The 18269-nt window shown below is 47.6% G+C and overlaps 1 protein-coding gene across 2 annotated transcripts in view; it reads left to right on the plus strand.

Moving 5' to 3' along the window:
- CENPI (centromere protein I) overlaps nt 1-18269 on the plus strand; it is a 508210-nt gene that overhangs the window by 442636 nt on the left and 47305 nt on the right. For both annotated transcript variants that reach the window (XM_086964635.1, XM_086964636.1), the window contains exon 18: nt 15580-15628. In XM_086964635.1, the coding sequence (XP_086820761.1) occupies nt 15580-15628 (49 nt within the window). The remainder of the gene's footprint in view (nt 1-15579; nt 15629-18269) is intronic.

Consider the following 18269-nt stretch of genomic DNA (forward strand, 5'->3'; position numbering starts at 1 on the left):
GTCTCCGGCGGAATCCCGGCTCCATATCAATCTGTTGGAGCTGCGGGCGATTCGTCTGGCACTGAAAGCATTCCTCCCGTCTGTCCGAGGGAGCGCAGTGCAGGTGTTCACGGACAACACCACCGCCATGTGGTACTGCAACAAACAGGGCGGTGTGGGGTCGTGGACCCTCTGCCAGGAGGCTCTGCGCCTCTGGCAGTGGCTGGAACATCAGGGCGTGACTCTGGTGGTTCAACACCTGGCAGGTTCTCTGAACGCCAGGGCGGATGAACTCAGCCGTCGGTGCTCGATGGATCACGAATGGCGTCTGAACTCGGACGTGGCGCAAGGCCTCTTTCTGCGTTGGGGAGAGCCTTGGTTAGATCTATTCGCCACCGAAGAGAACGCGCAATGTCATCAGTTCTGCGCGTTGGAATTTCCAAGGCGGCACTCGCTCGGAGACGCTTTTCATCGCGAGTGGAGCTGCGGTCTGTTGTACGCCTTTCCGCCTATACCTCTTCTGCCCAGAGTGCTGAAGAAGGTCAAGCGCGACCGGGCGCAAGTCATCCTTGTGGCTCCGGACTGGGCACGAAGGTTCTGGTATCCCGAGCTACTCAATATGTCAGTCGATCCCCCGGTTCGTCTGCCTCTTCAGGAGGACCTTCTGTTGCAGCAGCAGGGGACTGTCCTCCACCCGAACCTGTCCAGTCTCCACCTCCATGCATGGAGATTGAGCGGCGGCAGTTGAGGCCATTTGACTTGCCTCCTGAAGTTTGCAACATCATTCTGGCAGCCAGGCGTCCCTCCACAAAAACGGTATACGCCTGCAGGTGGAACAGATTTGTGGCATGGTGCACAGCAAAGGCTGTGGATCCTCTCAATGCCCCTCTCTCTGAGATTCTTCTCTTCCTTCTTTCTCTTGCCCAGCAGGGCTCTGCTCTGGGCACTATCAAGGGCTATCTTTCGGCTCTTTTGGCCTTTCTGAGGCTGCCTGACCAACCTTCTTTGTTCAAGTCCCCTATAGTTAAACAGATTTCTGAAAGGCATCACTCATACCTTTCCTCCTGTTCCTTTCGTGATGCCTCAGTGGGACTTGAATCTGGTTCTAACATTTCTGATGTGCGCTCCCTTTGAGCCACTTCATAACTGTCCGCTTCGCCTTCTTTCTTTGAAGACTGCATTCCTGGTAGCCATCACCTCTGCCAGGAGAGTGAGTGAGCTCCAGGCTCTTTCTTGTAAGCCTCCTTTCCTTTCAGTCCATCCGGACAAGGTTGTTTTGAGGACTAGGCCCTCCTTCTTGCCTAAGGTGGTCACGGCCTTCCACATTGGGCAGTCCATCACATTGCCCACCTTCTTTCCGCCTCCGCACCCCTCGAGAGAGGAGGAGAGGCTCCACCGTCTGGACCCAAAACGTGCGCTCTCATTCTATCTGGATCGCACACGCCAGTTCCGGGTGGATGATCAACTCTTTGTTGGGTACGCGGGCGCTAAGAAAGGGAAAGCGGTGCACAAGAGGACCATTTCTAGATGGATTATCATGTGCATCCAGGCGTGTTACTCCTTGGCTAAGAAGGAACCACCTGTTGGGCTGCGGGCTCATTCCACTCGAGCCACGGCCACTACAACTGCCTTGGGCCGAGGTGTGCCCCTGCAGGACATTTGCCAGGCTGCTACGTGGGCTTCGTTGCACATGTTTGCGAGGCACTACTGCCTGGACAGTCAAGTCCGGAGAGATGGCTACCTCGGCCGTTCCGTTCTCCAGGACTTTCTGGTGTGAATATTGGTTCGCAGACCCGCCACCACGGGGATGGTATTGCTGGGGTATCTATTCTAAGGTAAGGAATCTATCACTAACGTGTCTCTTTCAGATGCACAAGTTACTACTTGTGTAACGATATATCTGTAAGAGACATTAGTTAGTGATAGATTCCTTACCGACCCACCCATCCTCCCCGTTCTGCGAACCGATATCTAAGGTTAAGGTCATCCCCTTTCAGGGCCCTAGTTTCTTGGCACCAGTGTCGGTTTTTGTCATGGCTCTGCGCTTCTGGCGCGGAAAAGCTGTGGCTAAGAACTGACGTCAGCACGCGGAGGCGGCGTCTAAGTACTCCGACGTCATCACGGCGCCCACGACGCCGGCGACGGACGCGGAGCCGCAGACGACGCCTACCGACGCGCAAGGGTACTGCTACGCAAAACTTTCCGGATCCAGTCTGACGCCTGGGGATATTCTAAGGTAAGGAATCTATCACTAACTAATGTCTCTTACAGATGTATCGTTACACAAGTAGTAACTTGTGCTTTAAGCCCTGTAAGGACTGTCGAAAACAATTGTCTTTGACAGAGTCATGGCTTGTTCATAGCCAAATTTGGTTTGGATTGAAGGCTTGCAGTGACTGCGTGGATGAACCTGAAGGCCTGAGACCGCGAGCGAAACTTCACATTACCAAACGACGGAAAACTCCGAGACAAGACCAGCCCATGTTAAAAAAAAGTTTGCCGACTTCTGGATCTCAAATAGGATCGGAGTGATTCGTTTTTCCGCTTGACCAAAATTTTCGGTTAAGTAAACATTTTTTTTTTAAAGAACACAAACCTAAGCAGCATTTTGCCCCTTCCTGTCGCTCCACTATCTTGAGCCGCGGGGCAGCACCATACATCTTAATATTTCTCCTGTAGTTGTACAACTTTGGTGCCAATCCTGCATATTATACCGGCACAACCAGTGTTTCTAGAGCCGTACGTCACTCCTAAGCTGATTAAAGCGATCCTCAAGACCATCCTCAGACTTTTCGGATCCTTGCCCACTCCCTCTGACACTCCTGCTGGTCCCATGGAGCTGAGATGTACTCCAACTGGCTTACTGTTGGTGGGTTCACCCTTGGCACCAGCTCTACCATCTGAGCCCATAATTGGGGCACCACCAGCTCCCTTTCGTCTACACCTCTGGCACCATGGTCTGCGCCGGTTCATGGTGCATCAAGGCTGATTCAGACTCCATAATATGAGTCCCAATTTGTCCTCTTTGACCTAGAGTCTGCGATCGTTTGACCTCGATGGAAGCAGCACTTAGTTGCCTTTGAAGCTCCATTTCCATCCATTTGATCTGCCTGCAAGATGACAACTGCCAATCTAATCGCAAGGAGAATTGTTAGGACGTCCTGCATGAGGCTAGTGGCCTAGATACCCTTTACTGAGTCCAGAATCCTCTCACCCCCTTGCCCTACCACTGACTAGAGTGCTTCCAACATCATGTTTTGCATAAGGCAGATAAAGTCCTTGACCTCCAACTCCCCATCTTGGAAGTCAAGACCAATGTCTTGATGGAGATTCTTCAGCAGGATAGACATCTACTGAACCCCTCTTACCATTTGGCGAGGCCCTTACAGGCATTTTGTTGGGGTGTGGGCCAAACAATACTCCTACTCCCCAGTCAACTGCCAAGTTGCACAACACCACAGCCCTGCCTTAGGCGACCCAACATTTTTAAAATTGCACCCCTCACCTGAAAGCTTGGTGGTGACAAAACCAATCCCAACACCTTTCGACCACTCACCATCAATAGGAAGTTCAAACTTGTGAAGACGTTCAGAAAGCATATTTTCACCCACCAGTTTGGTGCTCAGGTCCTTGGATGCTAGCTGCCTGCTGGGGCTCTATTCTCATGCCTGTTTGGACTCGGTGGCTCAAGTTCTCCCAGGTGTCCCTGATTATCTCTGACCGGTCCTCGTCAAAACCTTAAAGGACGGTCGTGACACTGTGGTTTGGACAGTGCTGCCATTTACCGCAATGCTTGGCTGCGGTCCATTAGTTTTTCAGGTGGTGGTCAGTTCTTCAGACATCCCTTTTTATCGGACTCGTCTGTTTGGGGAGAAGTCAGACTTTGCTCAGGAGCGCTCACTCCCAAGACTTATCTGCCCCACTGTGGCAGCTGCACTAGCCCTACAGCTTCTTTCATGTCTTTGGCAGAGGTACTCCATATTGTCAGCCAACCCAACCCCAGCATGACGCCCAGCAGATTTTGCTGCCTTGGTCCACACTGCCCTTCGTGCTAAAGGTCAAAAGGCCATCCAGTTCACTGGCTCTTCTAAACACCGCCACCTGCACCTGATAGGAGGCAGGATCCGACAATTCTTGCTGGGTTGGCAGCCCAGAACATCTTGTGGGTGGGCCGGTCTAATTATTTGAATTGTTTTGAACGTCAATGCCCTAACCTTCTTTGTGCACTACAGTACTTTCTACCTTCACACTAATGACCGACGGAGGACCATCTTTCTGTTTTGCACCAGGAAGGCCAAAGGGGTGATCAAGGTGGTACCAATGCCAGCAGTAGGATGTGGTTAATGTTCCTGCTACTTTCTGGTACCCAAGAAAGACAGACATTTGGACTATTTTAGACCTGCGCCCTCAACGCCTTTCTCCGGAAGGAAAATGAAAAAATACTTGCACTGGTCAGGGACTTGTTTGCCCTCCACCCTGGAGACTGGATAGTGGTGTTGGACCTGCAGAATCCATATTTCAATATATCTGCCCTGCAGGACCATCAGCACGACCTGTGGTTTGTGGTGGGACAGGAGCATTTTGAGTTAGTTGTGCTCTCCTTTGGTCCCTCATTCACGAAAGTTATGATGGTGGCAGCATTCCTTCGGAGGTCAGTGGTGCCAGTCCTTCCCTAACTCAATGACTGGCTGTTGAATGCCGGCTCACACCAGGCAGTCCCACCACCTCAAGACTATAGTAAATCTCCTGTCATCTTTGAGGTTCACTATTAACTGGCAGAAGTCACACCGGACTCCTCATACGCTCGCCTTTAATTAGTCTATGCACACCCACTCACTTTACAGCCCTATGCATGTCTGTCTATGGGTTAAAGTTCACACTCATGCACTTTACAACTTTATGCACGCCTGGTTATGGGTAAAAATGCCCGGCCCTAAAGTACAACTTTTGGAGTGATCTGTTGCACCCACAATACTTGGCCCTTGTGCATTCTAATTTTGCCAATCTTGCTTGGGCTTCAAGTGTTGTGCCTTTTATATTACCTAAATTGATTTTATTCTCTTGATTTTTGTTTTATGTCGCATACACGTAAGCTGCCAATTTCGTTTGGGCTCTAAAATTTGTTTTTAATACCATCTTAAGATTTTATAAATGACTTTCGTATAGGTGTTAATTACCTAGTTTTATTCTTGGCTTCTGCTTTCATGTCTCCATGCAGATCGTTCTTTGTAAATGGTTTTAGGTTATTTTACAATAAATATTTACTTACAGTGGGATCTTAATTTGGTTTTGATGATCCTCATGTGCTCCCCATTTGAGCCAATGCACAACTGTTCATTGCGTCGTCAGACTCTCAAAACTGTCTTCCTAACTGCGACCACTTGAACTTGTTGTATGAGTGAGTTCCAGGCTTTCTCAGTGCAGTTGCACTACATCACCTCTTTCTTGGACAAACTAGTTTTGAGGATCAGAACTGCGTTTTTGCCAAGTCATGACTCCTTTTTACATTGTGCAATTCATTACCCACCTTTGCTCCACCTCACTCCTTTAAAGACTGGGAGAGACTCCACTGGTTGGGTCCTGGTGAGCTTTGAATTTTCACATCGATTGCATCAAAGACTATCAGTTAGGTTAGACTATCATATCTTTCTGTGATTTTCTGGGGCGAAGAAAGGAAAGGCGGTACAGAACTTTGTCCAGGTGGATGGGACTCTGCATTATCTGCTCTCCGTTGACCAAGAAGCTGCAGCCACAAGGATTGGGAGCTTATTACAACAAGGCTAAGGCTGTTACTACTGCATTGTCAAGTGAGTGTCTGTTCCCAACATATGTCAGGCCACAACATGGGCATCTATGCACATGGTCACAAAGCACTACTGCTTTGAGAGCCGGGTCCAACCGAAATGACATTTGACCCATTCGGTCCTGCAGGACCTATTTGTCTGAACCCATTCCACTGACACTCCATTCTGGCAGGTACTGCACTATGTATTCTAAAGGTGAGTTATGTATGGTTAGAAGTATTTGTGTGAGGGTAGAGCTCTTTTGATGGATAGTCAGTCTAACTGCAGATTCCTCACGGCCCTCCCTTCTCCCAGTCCTGTGGAATGGTCACTTTTCCCATCTTAGAAGGTCCCAGTCTAGAGATCTGTTGTGAGAAAGTGGCTCTATATATACTGGACCAGAACAAGCTACAGTGTGTATAGAGTCCACAAACCCCAGAGGTATAACAGAGGTTAAAGCCAGGTGTGACCTTACTCTCTAAAGTGGTAGCTTGGTCGAGCAGTAAGGCATTATCAGAGGACAGTGTAAAGCATTTGTTGTACCCACTCAGTCAGAAAATGTTTCACACACTCAAAGAATGAACTCCAGGCCAATTGTTTTTATATCTAAGATATAGTTTTATTTTTAGAACCAACAGGTATCAAAATATACTGCTCTCAATATGAGCGGTCTCAGATGAGTACTTTGCAGAAAGGCAATAAACTTCGTAAACACAATAGGTACAGGGGTTGCAGTAGGCAACACAATTCTACACACAATTTAGCATTGAGCTCAATGGGGTTTTCTATCTAAACACAGTTGATTACTTTGTAGAATACTTTGGTAGTTCCAGGACTGGATCCTAGGTTCAGTCCTAGGGTCTAAGCTGAAAGCAATTTAGTAAAAACATTTTAGGTATTGCAGTTATTTTTCAGGAATATAAAGCTATTTTAAAAGTACACACTTACAAACTTTTCAACATAAATCTGGCAATGTTCTCCAATGGGAGAAAATTCAGGTTGCAGGTAAAGTACGATCTTGTTACTTTTGTAATCCAGTACTGGGCTCTTCGGTCCAGCACTGGGGTCTCAACTTTGAACAGGTAAGTAATTACATTTCAGTATTTTGTATGATTTTTAAAGAATATTTCTAGTTTTCAAAAGTAGACACTTAGAAGAAATCTCATAGAAAAGCAGTCAATGGATTCCATGGAGAAAATACAGGTTACTAGTAAACCCGATAAGGATTACCTTTGCGGTTCAGTACTGGGCTACTAGGTACAGTACTGGCTTCTCTCCTGATCACAGCTGAGTACTTCGGAATTCGGTTGAGTTTATATGAATATTTTAGGTTTTCAAAAGTAGACACTTAGAAGATTTTTCGAGTCAAACCAGTCAATTTTATCCAATGGCAGGTAAGTGTGTTACCGGTTTCCAGGTGATTACTCAGCTGGTGAAGTTAAGGTTCTGGGCATAGACTCAGTTGTCCTCCAAGGTCAGGTAGGTACTGTTGGTTCACCCTCAGCGGCACAGGGGCGTCCGGGTGCAGAGGTAGTTAGGCCCAATGTTATCCAATGAGGGGCAGGGGGCCTCCGGTTGGTGGCTGCTGGCCAGCAGGTCACGCGGCTGTGGGAGCTGGGCTCCTGGTCACTTGCTCAGGGTAAAGGGGTAAGTAGGATAGGATAAAGGTGGCACGGCCAGCGGCACTCAGACGGCTGGGTGCAGGGTGCTTTTGAGCCGTCGGGCGCTCAATGCTATTCAATGGGAAAGGTAAAAGCCTTTCTGCAGGCTCGGGGACGGAGACTCTTCAGGGACGACCATCACTTCGAGAGGTAAGTTGGGATCTTGGAGCACAGGTAGGTAACTCAAAGGAAGGTGCAGGGAGTTGCAGGGCGCCGGGAGTTGCAGGGCGCGGGCGCATGGGTGTCTTTGGGTGTCAGAAAAGCTTACCCTCAGCTGGTCGAGGTTGGGGGAGCCCCTAGTTCTGAGTCTGCAGGCGTCGTCTGGTTCGTCGAGGAGGGTCTTTGGGCACTGGACTTCGGGTCCCAGTCGCCGGGGGGACGTCCTCGTGGTCTTGGATCACTTGGGCACGGGCCGGGCTCGGAGGGTGCAGAGTGTGCTGGTCTGGAGCTTCCTGGCTGGCACCAGGGGGGTTGTTGTAGCAGAGCCTCTGCTGATGGGAGTCCCAATCTTCAAGAGGGTCAAGGCTGCAGGTCCTCTGGGTGTCCCAAGGTTGCTGTTCGCTGGAGTAGCCGGGGTTTAGGCAGGAGCAGGTTCCAGGATCGACAGGCCGGTAGGGCTGGGGCCAAGTCAGTTGTTGTCGTCCTGTTAGCAGCTGCACGGCGGGTCTTCCTCCTCTTGCTCTTCTTTCTTCTTTTCTTATCGGGATCTGCGCTGAGAAGTTTGATACCAAACTTGTCAGTCTTCAGTGTAGCCATTATGGTGTTGTGGAGTTCATAATGTCAACCACCCAGCACCATATACTCTTAATGGCATCACTGCGCTTACAGTGCCCAGAAATGGCCCTGGGTACTGTAGGGGCACAGGATTCGTGCACCTGTGCCCACACCCCCAGCTAGAGGGGTGACTGATGTATGCCAGGGCAGTGGGTTTGTGGGCATGGCACACAGGGATGTGTTTTAGAATAGACACTCTGCACTCCTATTTATTTTAAAGAACCGAATCTTGTACTCCTTCTTTTTTTGGGTGCTGTCGTTTGGTCTGACCGGCTCAGGTCAGTGACATAACATGTAACACAAACAGAGAACTGTCTGAAAACGACGCACTTTTCACATGCCCCCTATGGGGTGCTCTGTACAACACTGTAATCTGTAGAATCAACAGTAGTAACAAAATGTTTAACCCAATTATAAACGCATTATTCGTAAATGTTCATAAAGCAAATAGAAATCATGCAACTGGAGAACGTCTTTTTTGAAGTTTTCCTTGTCTTGTATTTAATTCTTCAATCCTGGTACATTATTTCATGTACATCCATTCATTTTGATCAGTAGGTCCCAATGCATTTCGGTATAGCAATACCTTCATCAGGGGAATACTACAAACAAAATTGATACAATAACAATAATCAGAGTTGAAAACACGGGAGCCCCATGCTCCACCTCAAAAGTATAATACTCTCATGCAAGTTTGTCAAAACGAGTACCAGCTTAGCTGTGCCTCCACCAGTGTCATTAGAAACATGACTGAAAACCACCACTGGTGTTTGAACCCAAAAGAACCAATAATATCAGGGTACCTGACTCGATACTCTAAACGACTGTGTTTTCAACTCTGATTATTGTTATTGTATCAATTTTGTTTGTAGTATTCCCCTGATGAAGGTATTGCTATACCGAAATGCATTGGGACCTACTGATCAAAATGAATGGATGTACATGAAATAATGTACCAGGATTGAAGAATTAAATACAAGACAAGGAAAACTTCAAAAAAGACGTTCTCCAGTTGCATGATTTCTATTTGCTTTATGAACATTTACGAATAATGCGTTTATAATTAGGTTAAACATTTTGTTACTACTGTTGATTCTACAGATTACAGTGTTGTACAGAGCACCCCATAGGGGGCATGTGAAAAGTGCGTCGTTTTCAGACAGTTCTCTGTTTGTGTTACACAGGGATGTGTGCCATGTCGACTTTGTTTAGTTCTGTACTTAGGCACTCAGCCTGCAAAGGCAGTGTGTGGGTGCCAGGGTACAGGGCCCCCAAGGGTGGCACAATAAGTGCTGCAGCCCTTAGGGATCTTCTCTGGTCACCATGCCCTGGGTACCTAGGGTACCATTTACTAGGGGCTGACAGGTGGCCAGAGATGCCAATTGGGTTTTACTTTCAAAACTGTTTTAGGGAAGGAACACATGCCCTGGGTACCTGGTTGGCAGGAGCCCAGGGCGCACACAGTCAAATCACATCAGCAGTCAGAAAAAAGTGGGGGCATATCAAGGCAAGAACAAGCATTGGAAATGCAATAGGTCTTGGATTTATTTGAGTTTGAGCTAATGGCATTGTAAATGGCAATGTCTTTTCGCCATGTGTTATGGAGTGTATGCACGTGGTGTGTAGTGGAATAATGTGGGTTGGATTGGAATTGCAGCAATGGTGGCATGCTGCGCTTTAGATGAATATCTTTAAAAGTAAAGTGTGCCATACTGCGATTGCTACAATAGTTAATTGTGGATGAGTTACCAATTGATGTGTAGACTGATGGCTGGTGGTGTGTATGCCTGTAGAAATTGTGCACTGATGGCTGGAGGTGTGTGTGTGCCTGCTGGAAGCGTGCACTGCCGGCTGGAGGTGTGTGTGCCTGGTGGACGTGTGCAATGACGGCTGGTGGTGTGTGTGTGTGTGTGTTCCTGGTGAAAGCGTGCAGTGACAGCTGGTGTTGTGTGTGTGCCTGGTGAAAGTGTGGTGGTGAGATGTGTGTGGTGGTGAGATGTGTGTGGTGGTGAGATGTGTGTGTTGGTGAGATGTGTGTGGTGATGGTGAGTGTGTGTGGTGATGGTGAGTGTGTGTGGTGATGGTGAGTGTGGTGGTGTGATGTGTGTGGTGTATGTCTGTGTGGTGTTGTGTGATCCTCTGTGAGACCCCGGGGTCTGTCGTCTGGAATGGAAGCTTTGGTCAGATGGGGGAGCATGGAAATGTTGGGCTCCTGTGAAAGAGTTGGCAGGTGATTGGGGTCCCCCTTAGGAGCCAAAGCCTCTGAAAGCAGTGCCACTTTCTTTAATACCACCACACCAGTGTGCCTCAAGTAACATGTGCCAGGTCTTCTAGGTGCCTAGAACAACGTCCCAGTGAAAGCACTGGACTTCACTGGCACCAAAGCACGTCATTTGTGCTCACCCTGCACACACTGCTCACCCTACACACTCACACACTGCTCACCCTGCACACTCACACACTGCTCACCTTTCTCACTCACACACTGCTCACTCACACACTGCTCACCCTGCACACTCACACACTGCTCACCCTGCACACTCACACACTGCTCACCCTGCACACTCACACACTGCTCACCCTGCACGCTCACACACTGAGCTCAATGGTTAGAGCGGCAGACCCTGATGCAGATGTCTAGCCTGGGACCAGGGTTCAATACCCCGCCTCGGCGGGTCTTGGGCTCAAAAATTCCACGGACCTGATAATTCTCGCCTCGGTGCCTATTCCAATCATAGAGTTCCACTCTGCAACTCTGGGCAATAGCTTGCTTAATCTCCACAACGGCCCCCACAGCGCTAAGGATGCCTGGCCTTCACCCTGGGGGTGCCCAGGAGTGGACGCCTCACAGGGAAAAGCCAGGACGGGTTCCACAGCAGTATTCGTACAAGCGCCTTGAGACCCTTGCGGGTGAGTAGTGCGCTACACAAGTATCAATTTACATTTATTTTTACATTTACCCTGCACGCTCACACTGCTCACCCTGCACACTCACACGCTGCTCACCCACACACTGCCTGCCCAGCTGCCCAAACTAGTGCCCCCTACAGTGTTTTTTCTCTTCGTCTTGGACGCGTGAGTCACAATCCGTTAAGCCTTCAGACTGTGCGAGGTGTGAAGTCTTGCGCCGACCCTTCCTCTTTTCCCGATAAAATCCTCAATGATAATTTTTTCCTTAGACCCTTCGAAATTGTATATTGGTGCTCAAGGGAGGACAGTAGGAACCGTTAAGTTACTTCTAGTGGGTTAAGTTCGTGTTACGTTCAAAGTGTTCATGTATGTATTGACTGGGTACATTTTGAATAGCAGTGTAAACTAAAACAAAGTGGCGGTTTTGTAGTGTGTTCCACGCCCGCCTCTAAACTATTCCCAACAGTCAATCTGATGACAGGGCAAACAAGCTAACAACCCCCTACAGTCAATCTCTACGAGGGGTGATATTCAGTACCTCGGGACACCAAACTGGGGAAACAGGTCATTCAGGTTCAGACGGAGTTTTCCTCTCAAAAACGTTTAACTAGGGGGATTTTAAACAGAGCCCTCCACAAATCAATTACACACGGAAACCCCCAACAGGCTTGGGGGGGGGCTCAGGAGCAGAGCAAGAAACAATCTAGCAGAACCTTAACGAGGTTCAGATTCAAAAGCGCCTTATCTCAAAGAATCACTCCGGTTTCTTAGGGGAATAAAGGGGCCGGTATCTCTGGAAAACCTTGTGGGCCTTCGCTTGCCACTCGAGTCACTTCCAGGCCGGGGCTAGAAGGGCATTTGGGAGTTACCGGTAATAAGGGTAGGCCTCGGCGGAGGTGGAAAAGATAGGGCGCACCTAGAAAAACCAGAGACTGAGCACCGGAGCGGCCCACAGCAGCAGACAAAGGCTGCAGCGAGCGGAGCTATTTCTCTCGCACATTGATTCCTTGTGTGACTTCAGGCAGGTTCTACCTCTGCCTGTTTCCATTCTAACCCCGACTCTGCCACTGACCCGGTTTCCCCTAGGAAATTATTTACCTTCTGTGCACCTGTAACTTTGGCTCTGTCGCTGACTTCGTGACTACATGTGCATTTATTTGTGCTTCAAATAATTCTGGCTCTGCCACCGATTTGTTCTCTTTCCTCCGGCGAGTCCTCTCGCCGCCTTGTGTCTCGACTACACCCCCAGAAACTCTAACCACACCTCTGAAACTGACTTTCGTACTGACCTCAGATGATTTCTTGCTTGTTGTGCTACCTCGGGTGACCATAGCTGCCAAGTGTCCTCGCGTCATGGGTTGCAGATTTAGCCAACAGCTACGCTGCATTATGGGACTTGTAGTTTACTAGTTAGCATTTTAAGTATGGGCTGAAAATCTATTGGGATTTTTCTGTTTGCAATGCATCTAATGCTGTCCATTTAAAACAAGATATTAAAAAAAAAAGATTTTATCACAAGTAATTTTGTTCTTTATCCATTTGGAAATAACAATATCTGCAGTACAAGTCAGTTCGGAGCACTTTGTGTCAAGGGCAATTGTTACTGGTACCAAAGTCTCACGCACTCATTTCATTAACCCCAAAATGACGAAAAGCAGAATCCACCACACTTGAATTGAATGTGGGGACTTTAAGGTCAGCACAGACCTGTACCACAGCTGCTTTAACCCACACTGCTCTCTTACCGACTTAAAAACCTAAAGCACAAGCCATTGAAAGGAAATGATACCTCCTGGGAGCACGATGACCAGCTCTCGAAGGGTCGGGAAGGCGGGGGTTTGGGGGGCGGGGGGGGGGGGGGGGAGTATGATAGGTGGCAACTTTAACATGCTGAGCTGTGGAGAGCACTAGACCGTAGTGTAGAACCTCCCAGGAGGAACGCTGTCCACGGAGAACTGACCTCACAATCTAAAACAATCAATCCCGCTCTAGAAGGGAACGAACAAACCACTTAACTAACTGGGTCGGAGGTTATTCACGTTCCTCTACATCCCTGGCCTCACTCACCTCGGTGGCCGGATGGCAGCGACTGTATTCCCTTCCTTCAGGGACTTGGACCGAGCTCGCAGAGCTCAGAACGGCTGCTGCCGCTGGATGTAAACAAAGAGTCCCGTCTGTCTCCCAGGCAACCCCCGATGCCGGAATGGAAGGGCACCTTCTGCCTGTCACTCAGGCCCCGGGCCGTGTGCGAGGCCCAGTCCTGCACAGCTCTAGAAAGAACGGGGTGATTTACTAATTGTACAACCAGCGATGCAAGGCTCTCTAAAATAAAATTTTCTGTTTTTGTCTCAAATGCTTGTAGGCTGTCTGGGACAGTTACATACACTGGTTATCATGTAGCTAGGCTTCTCATTTTACCCATTGACAATAAAAAAAAATACAGAAATCTTAGGCCCACGGGTGTTTTAAACAGGCAAATTTTACTTCTGGCGCTCCGCATATCATCGAGGGCACTTAGAAACCAGCCTCGCACTGCCGGGATTGATGGCCTGTACCAGTGCTTCTGTCTGCCCGTGTCTGGGCCGTGAAATGGATCCAAAACAACAAAAAAAAAGCCAGCGAGTGGTGCGCGCACGCCACTGCCAGCATATGTCTTCAATTATCGCGGCCGTGTCTGGCCGCAATAATTGAAGATATATTGCCTTTGGTGCGCGTAACAGACACCAATAGGCCATGGGAGGAGCTGCGTGACCGCGCATGGCCTATTGCGTGTTCTGTTTTAAAAATACACGCCCACTAAGGCCAATGAAAATGGACCTAGGAAATAACACGCACGAGCTGCGTGGAATTTCCAGGTCCATTTTCTAAACCCTGAGAAAAGGACTCGAGCTGCGCGACACTGCTTGCGCAGTGTACGCTAGGCCCAAGACCTAAAAATGGCACTTTCTCACATCTATCCACTGGTAACTGATTAAGTTTTGAGTTCCATGTCTGTGGGCCAAACAGCATGAAGAAAGAAGCTGCCGTCAGCTTGCAGGTGTGGTATCGATCTGCTCCGCTCAGTCGAGTCCGGGGTGGAACAAAGCCAGCGTGGAACAGCATTATGCGAGCTACTGCTGAACTGAAGCGTTACTGCGAAAAGCTTCCCAATCCAGTATAGCACCTGCAGGGCTTGACAAATCCACTCGCCCGCTCGCATTTGCGAGGGAGAATGGATGAGGACGAGCTATTTTTAGGTCCTACTCGCCCTTTCTGGTGAGTAGGAAGACAAACTAACTTTTGTCCTCTGTCTTTGAAAACGGAGCAAAGTGACAAGAAAGCAAGATTTAAAGGCATTTTTATTGCTCACATAGGGACTGAGCAATAAAAATGCCTTTAAATCTTGTTAACTTGTCACTTTTGCTCCGTTTTCAGAGACAGAGGTCAAGTAGGTTGCAGTTGGGTCGAGGGGATACTAGACCTGCAGGACTAGTACAATTTTTCAGATTTGTCGAGCACTGACCAGGGGATTATTCTGAAGGTGAGGAATCTGATTAGGTGTAGTATCCACCATAAAGAGCATTACCAAAGCTAAATTAACTTGTTAATCAATGTGGATAGTTCTGTGTATCAAGATCTGCTATACATTGGCCAATAAGCATCTTCCAAAAGGACTGAGGACAAATTCTGTCGATGCTGCTACCACAGTGTTGGCACGTGGAGTGTCTGTACTCCAACTTTTTCCTGCTGCAACATGGGTATTCATGCACACATTTGTGAACCACCACTGTCTGTCTGTCTGGTAGGTTTTGGCTGTTCTTTCCTGCAGAACTTTTTGGTCTAAACTGGTTTTTCAGACCCTCCACCTTGGAAGGTACTGCTTTGGTATCTATTCTAAAGTTGAGAAGTCAGCAGTTGGATGTATCCACCAGAAGAACAAGTTACGCACCTTTGGTAACACACTTTCTGTTGGATACTCTTGCAAACTGCAGATTACTCATTGTGTCGCCATCCCGTTCTGTGTAATGGTCTCTTTTTCCATGTAAAAAGGTCTGCACACTGGTACTCTGGTTGTTTTTTAGAGTCGGCGTCCCAGGGCACAGACAGAGCCAAAAAAGAAACCGAAGTCAGTGTGCACCGGTGGCGCTTATAACCCTGCTCTTTTCTGAGCCAAATGACGCCACCTACCAGCGCACTGGAGAAATGTTGTGTAAAAGTTTTCAGATCCAGTATGGTGCCTGGGGACTTTCTAAAGGTGGTAAATCTGCACTCTGATAGAATATCCATCAGAAAAAGCTTGACTGAAGGTAAGCAACTTGTTCTTCTTAGCTAGATGTATGTTTGCGTACAAATATTGACTTGTATAAATCGAAAAGTTAACCGAATATGTACTACTAGAAACCCTTTACAATCTTAAACCGTTCCAGAGAGAACTTAAATGACAGCTCACCAGAATTTCAAAATAATGACAAATTCTTTTTACATTTTTTTAGGTATCGGGCTAACTTGGTGGCAGCAAAAGAAAACGAATTGAATAAAAAGGTGCAGTTTATTCTAGAGCTGATGCTCGTGACATTTATAGTGAAGTATATTTTACTGTGATACCTATGTCAGCGTGATTTTGTACTGTTAAAAGTAAAAGGAAAGTGATGGTTAAATAAGACCGCCTGCGGTTGGATCAGTGCTCTCCTTTTCATGTGCTTTAGGCCTTGCCTATGCAGCGCAAATGCGCTGCATCGGAAAAAGACCTTTAGCAATCTGCACAGCTTTGCAGGCAAAAACGTGCACACAGTTTCATTGCTTTGAATGGCAACACCTGCACGTTTGGTAATTCCCTGGCGGGAGCGAGCAGCGGCGCCATATGTTGCCAATTATCGTGCCTTGCTGCTTGCTCCCGCAAGGAAATCCAGCTCAGGCTACCTCCCGCTGAGCGCATGTGCTTGTTTTCTTTTCTTGCAGCTCTTTCTTGTTTTAGCATACATGGGACCGATTTATAATCCTAATCCAACTCTGTTGGTAGTATAAATGAAGTTATGTAGTAGGTCAAAGTGGAAGGTAGTTGCTACTGTGCACTTAATGGGGTTCTGTTTCTCGCCCATGAATGAGAGTCTAATCGGGAAGGTGATGAGGGGAGCGCGCGCCGCACAGATACAATGGCGCATGAATAGCCATGCGCTTCGGTCCTGTTTCTGCCACAACGGATTATTTAGGGATTGTGTGTAAAGCATGGATGACGTGCTTGGCCCAGTGATTGGCTTTTAGTTTCAGTATCTTTGCCTGAGCAGTGTCCGAAAAAAGTTCCCCATCAGCAGGAGGCCTTGCTTGTTGGGCTCTGACACACTGATACATTTAGCTACCGCAAAGTTTACTTGAGCCCGAAAACTGTTTCCATTGGAAACTCCGAAGACTGCAATCTGTTCACCCTTCCTTCCGGGCCCCTAGCTCTGCCGATATCCCCCGGAGGAGCAGACGGGGAACCGGCCGCTTCGAAGTGTAGCAAGCTCGGAAGCATGATGTTGCGAGTTTTGTAGTAGCTTTTTAGAAAGAAGAAAACCTAACAAGTGTGTGTATGGGAGGGAGCTTTGTTAATAGAGGCACGGCTCGTCTCTTTATGTTCAAGAGGAAACTGCCATCTTGTCGTCCATTAATGCAGCCATTGCGAAGTTTCATTACTTCTGATTATAGTTCCGTAAATGGAGAGTGGAGCCTGGGTCTTTGTAAACAACCTTTCTTGGTTATCACTTCTAATGTACATCACAGCCCCCCTGCACAATGCGGTCAACCAGTGTGGCTCGAATCCGGTTTTTAATACAGCAAGTGTATTTTTTACTGACTTTTTGCTCCGCCATTGCAGTTTTCATGCCACAGGGAAAAGTTCCATGAAACTTTCAAGCGCATAACAGCTGATCTGTGTTTTAGAACACTCCTGCGAAAAACTAACCATTGAGGAAGTTGGACTCTCTCTTGACAGAACAGCCTGAGAGCTCAAGCAGACTTATCTCGGCTGCTTGTGAGTCTCAGCATTATCATGAGAGCTATATGCGATAGAAACGAAGCATACCTCAGTGATAGAGTACACATATATGAGAGTGGCCTCATGAGCAGTTAGCTCCCCTCCTCCGACACAGCTTTTTAGATTTTCCTTTGTAATGAGATGTGAAGTGCGTTCACTCTAAGGAGTGCGAAAACTACAGCAAGGAGAATGGTGCATGCTTGGCATAAGACAGGAACTGCGGGCATTTAAAGGTCTCGCGTAACATGCTGAGCATCACAACTTTATGTGTAAGTTCAGGACTATTGCTCTAACTTCAATAACCATAGAGATAGTAATTTGAAACACCAACACATGCAAAGTGCAGATACGTTTTCCATACCTCTGATAAGGACCAATGAAGCAGTCTTTCAACCAAAAATGTTCTCACAGAGACCAAATTAAAACTACTCCAAAGAGGGCATTTCCTAAATTCAACAGGAACCTCAAACCTTCCAGTCTCTTAAGGAAATCTACCATGCAAAACTTCTTCAAAGGACAGATTTCTTCAAATGCAGTGTCTTCTGCAGAAAATGCCCACATTTTCTACATACAGCAAGGACCTGGAAGCGTCACACACCTTTCAGCTAGGGAATAATTGGAGAGAGATTAAGGAAAGGAAGAATTGTTGCACCCTGACAAAAGGGCGCCATGCATTAATGCACTGATGACGGTCAATAATTGTTTGTGTTGGAAAAAGAAGCAAGTCTATGAGGAAAACAATGCTATATACAATACACTCTGCAGTAACCTGAAAAACGTAAAAACATACACAAGGTGTCACAAGAGGTTGGTTAATTACAGAGCAATATTTAAAACCACCATCGATGGGGCAGGTAGGCAGTGCATGGAGAGATGCTGCTCATGGGTGGCCAACTCTTGCACTACACCAACAGCAGACACCATTCCCATTTATTCAAAATTGTCAAGGACCTCAACTTGCCTAAGTCACCAGATCATAGTTTTTGGCACACCCAGCTCTTTATCCAACTTCCGTTGTTTCCGCACCTTACAGACGGTCGCTAGCATTTCTTCTATGATTCCTGAAATCTACTCAGGTTGACTGGTGTCCATCAAAAACCTAAAAAGATTTTGCCACTCTTGTAGCATATATAATTGTTAACATTGAGAACTCTTCCTTCTTTTAGCCCT

This window comes from Lissotriton vulgaris, chromosome 4_1, assembly GCF_964263255.1.
Source record: "Lissotriton vulgaris chromosome 4_1, aLisVul1.2, whole genome shotgun sequence".
NCBI lineage: Eukaryota > Metazoa > Chordata > Amphibia > Caudata > Salamandridae > Lissotriton > Lissotriton vulgaris.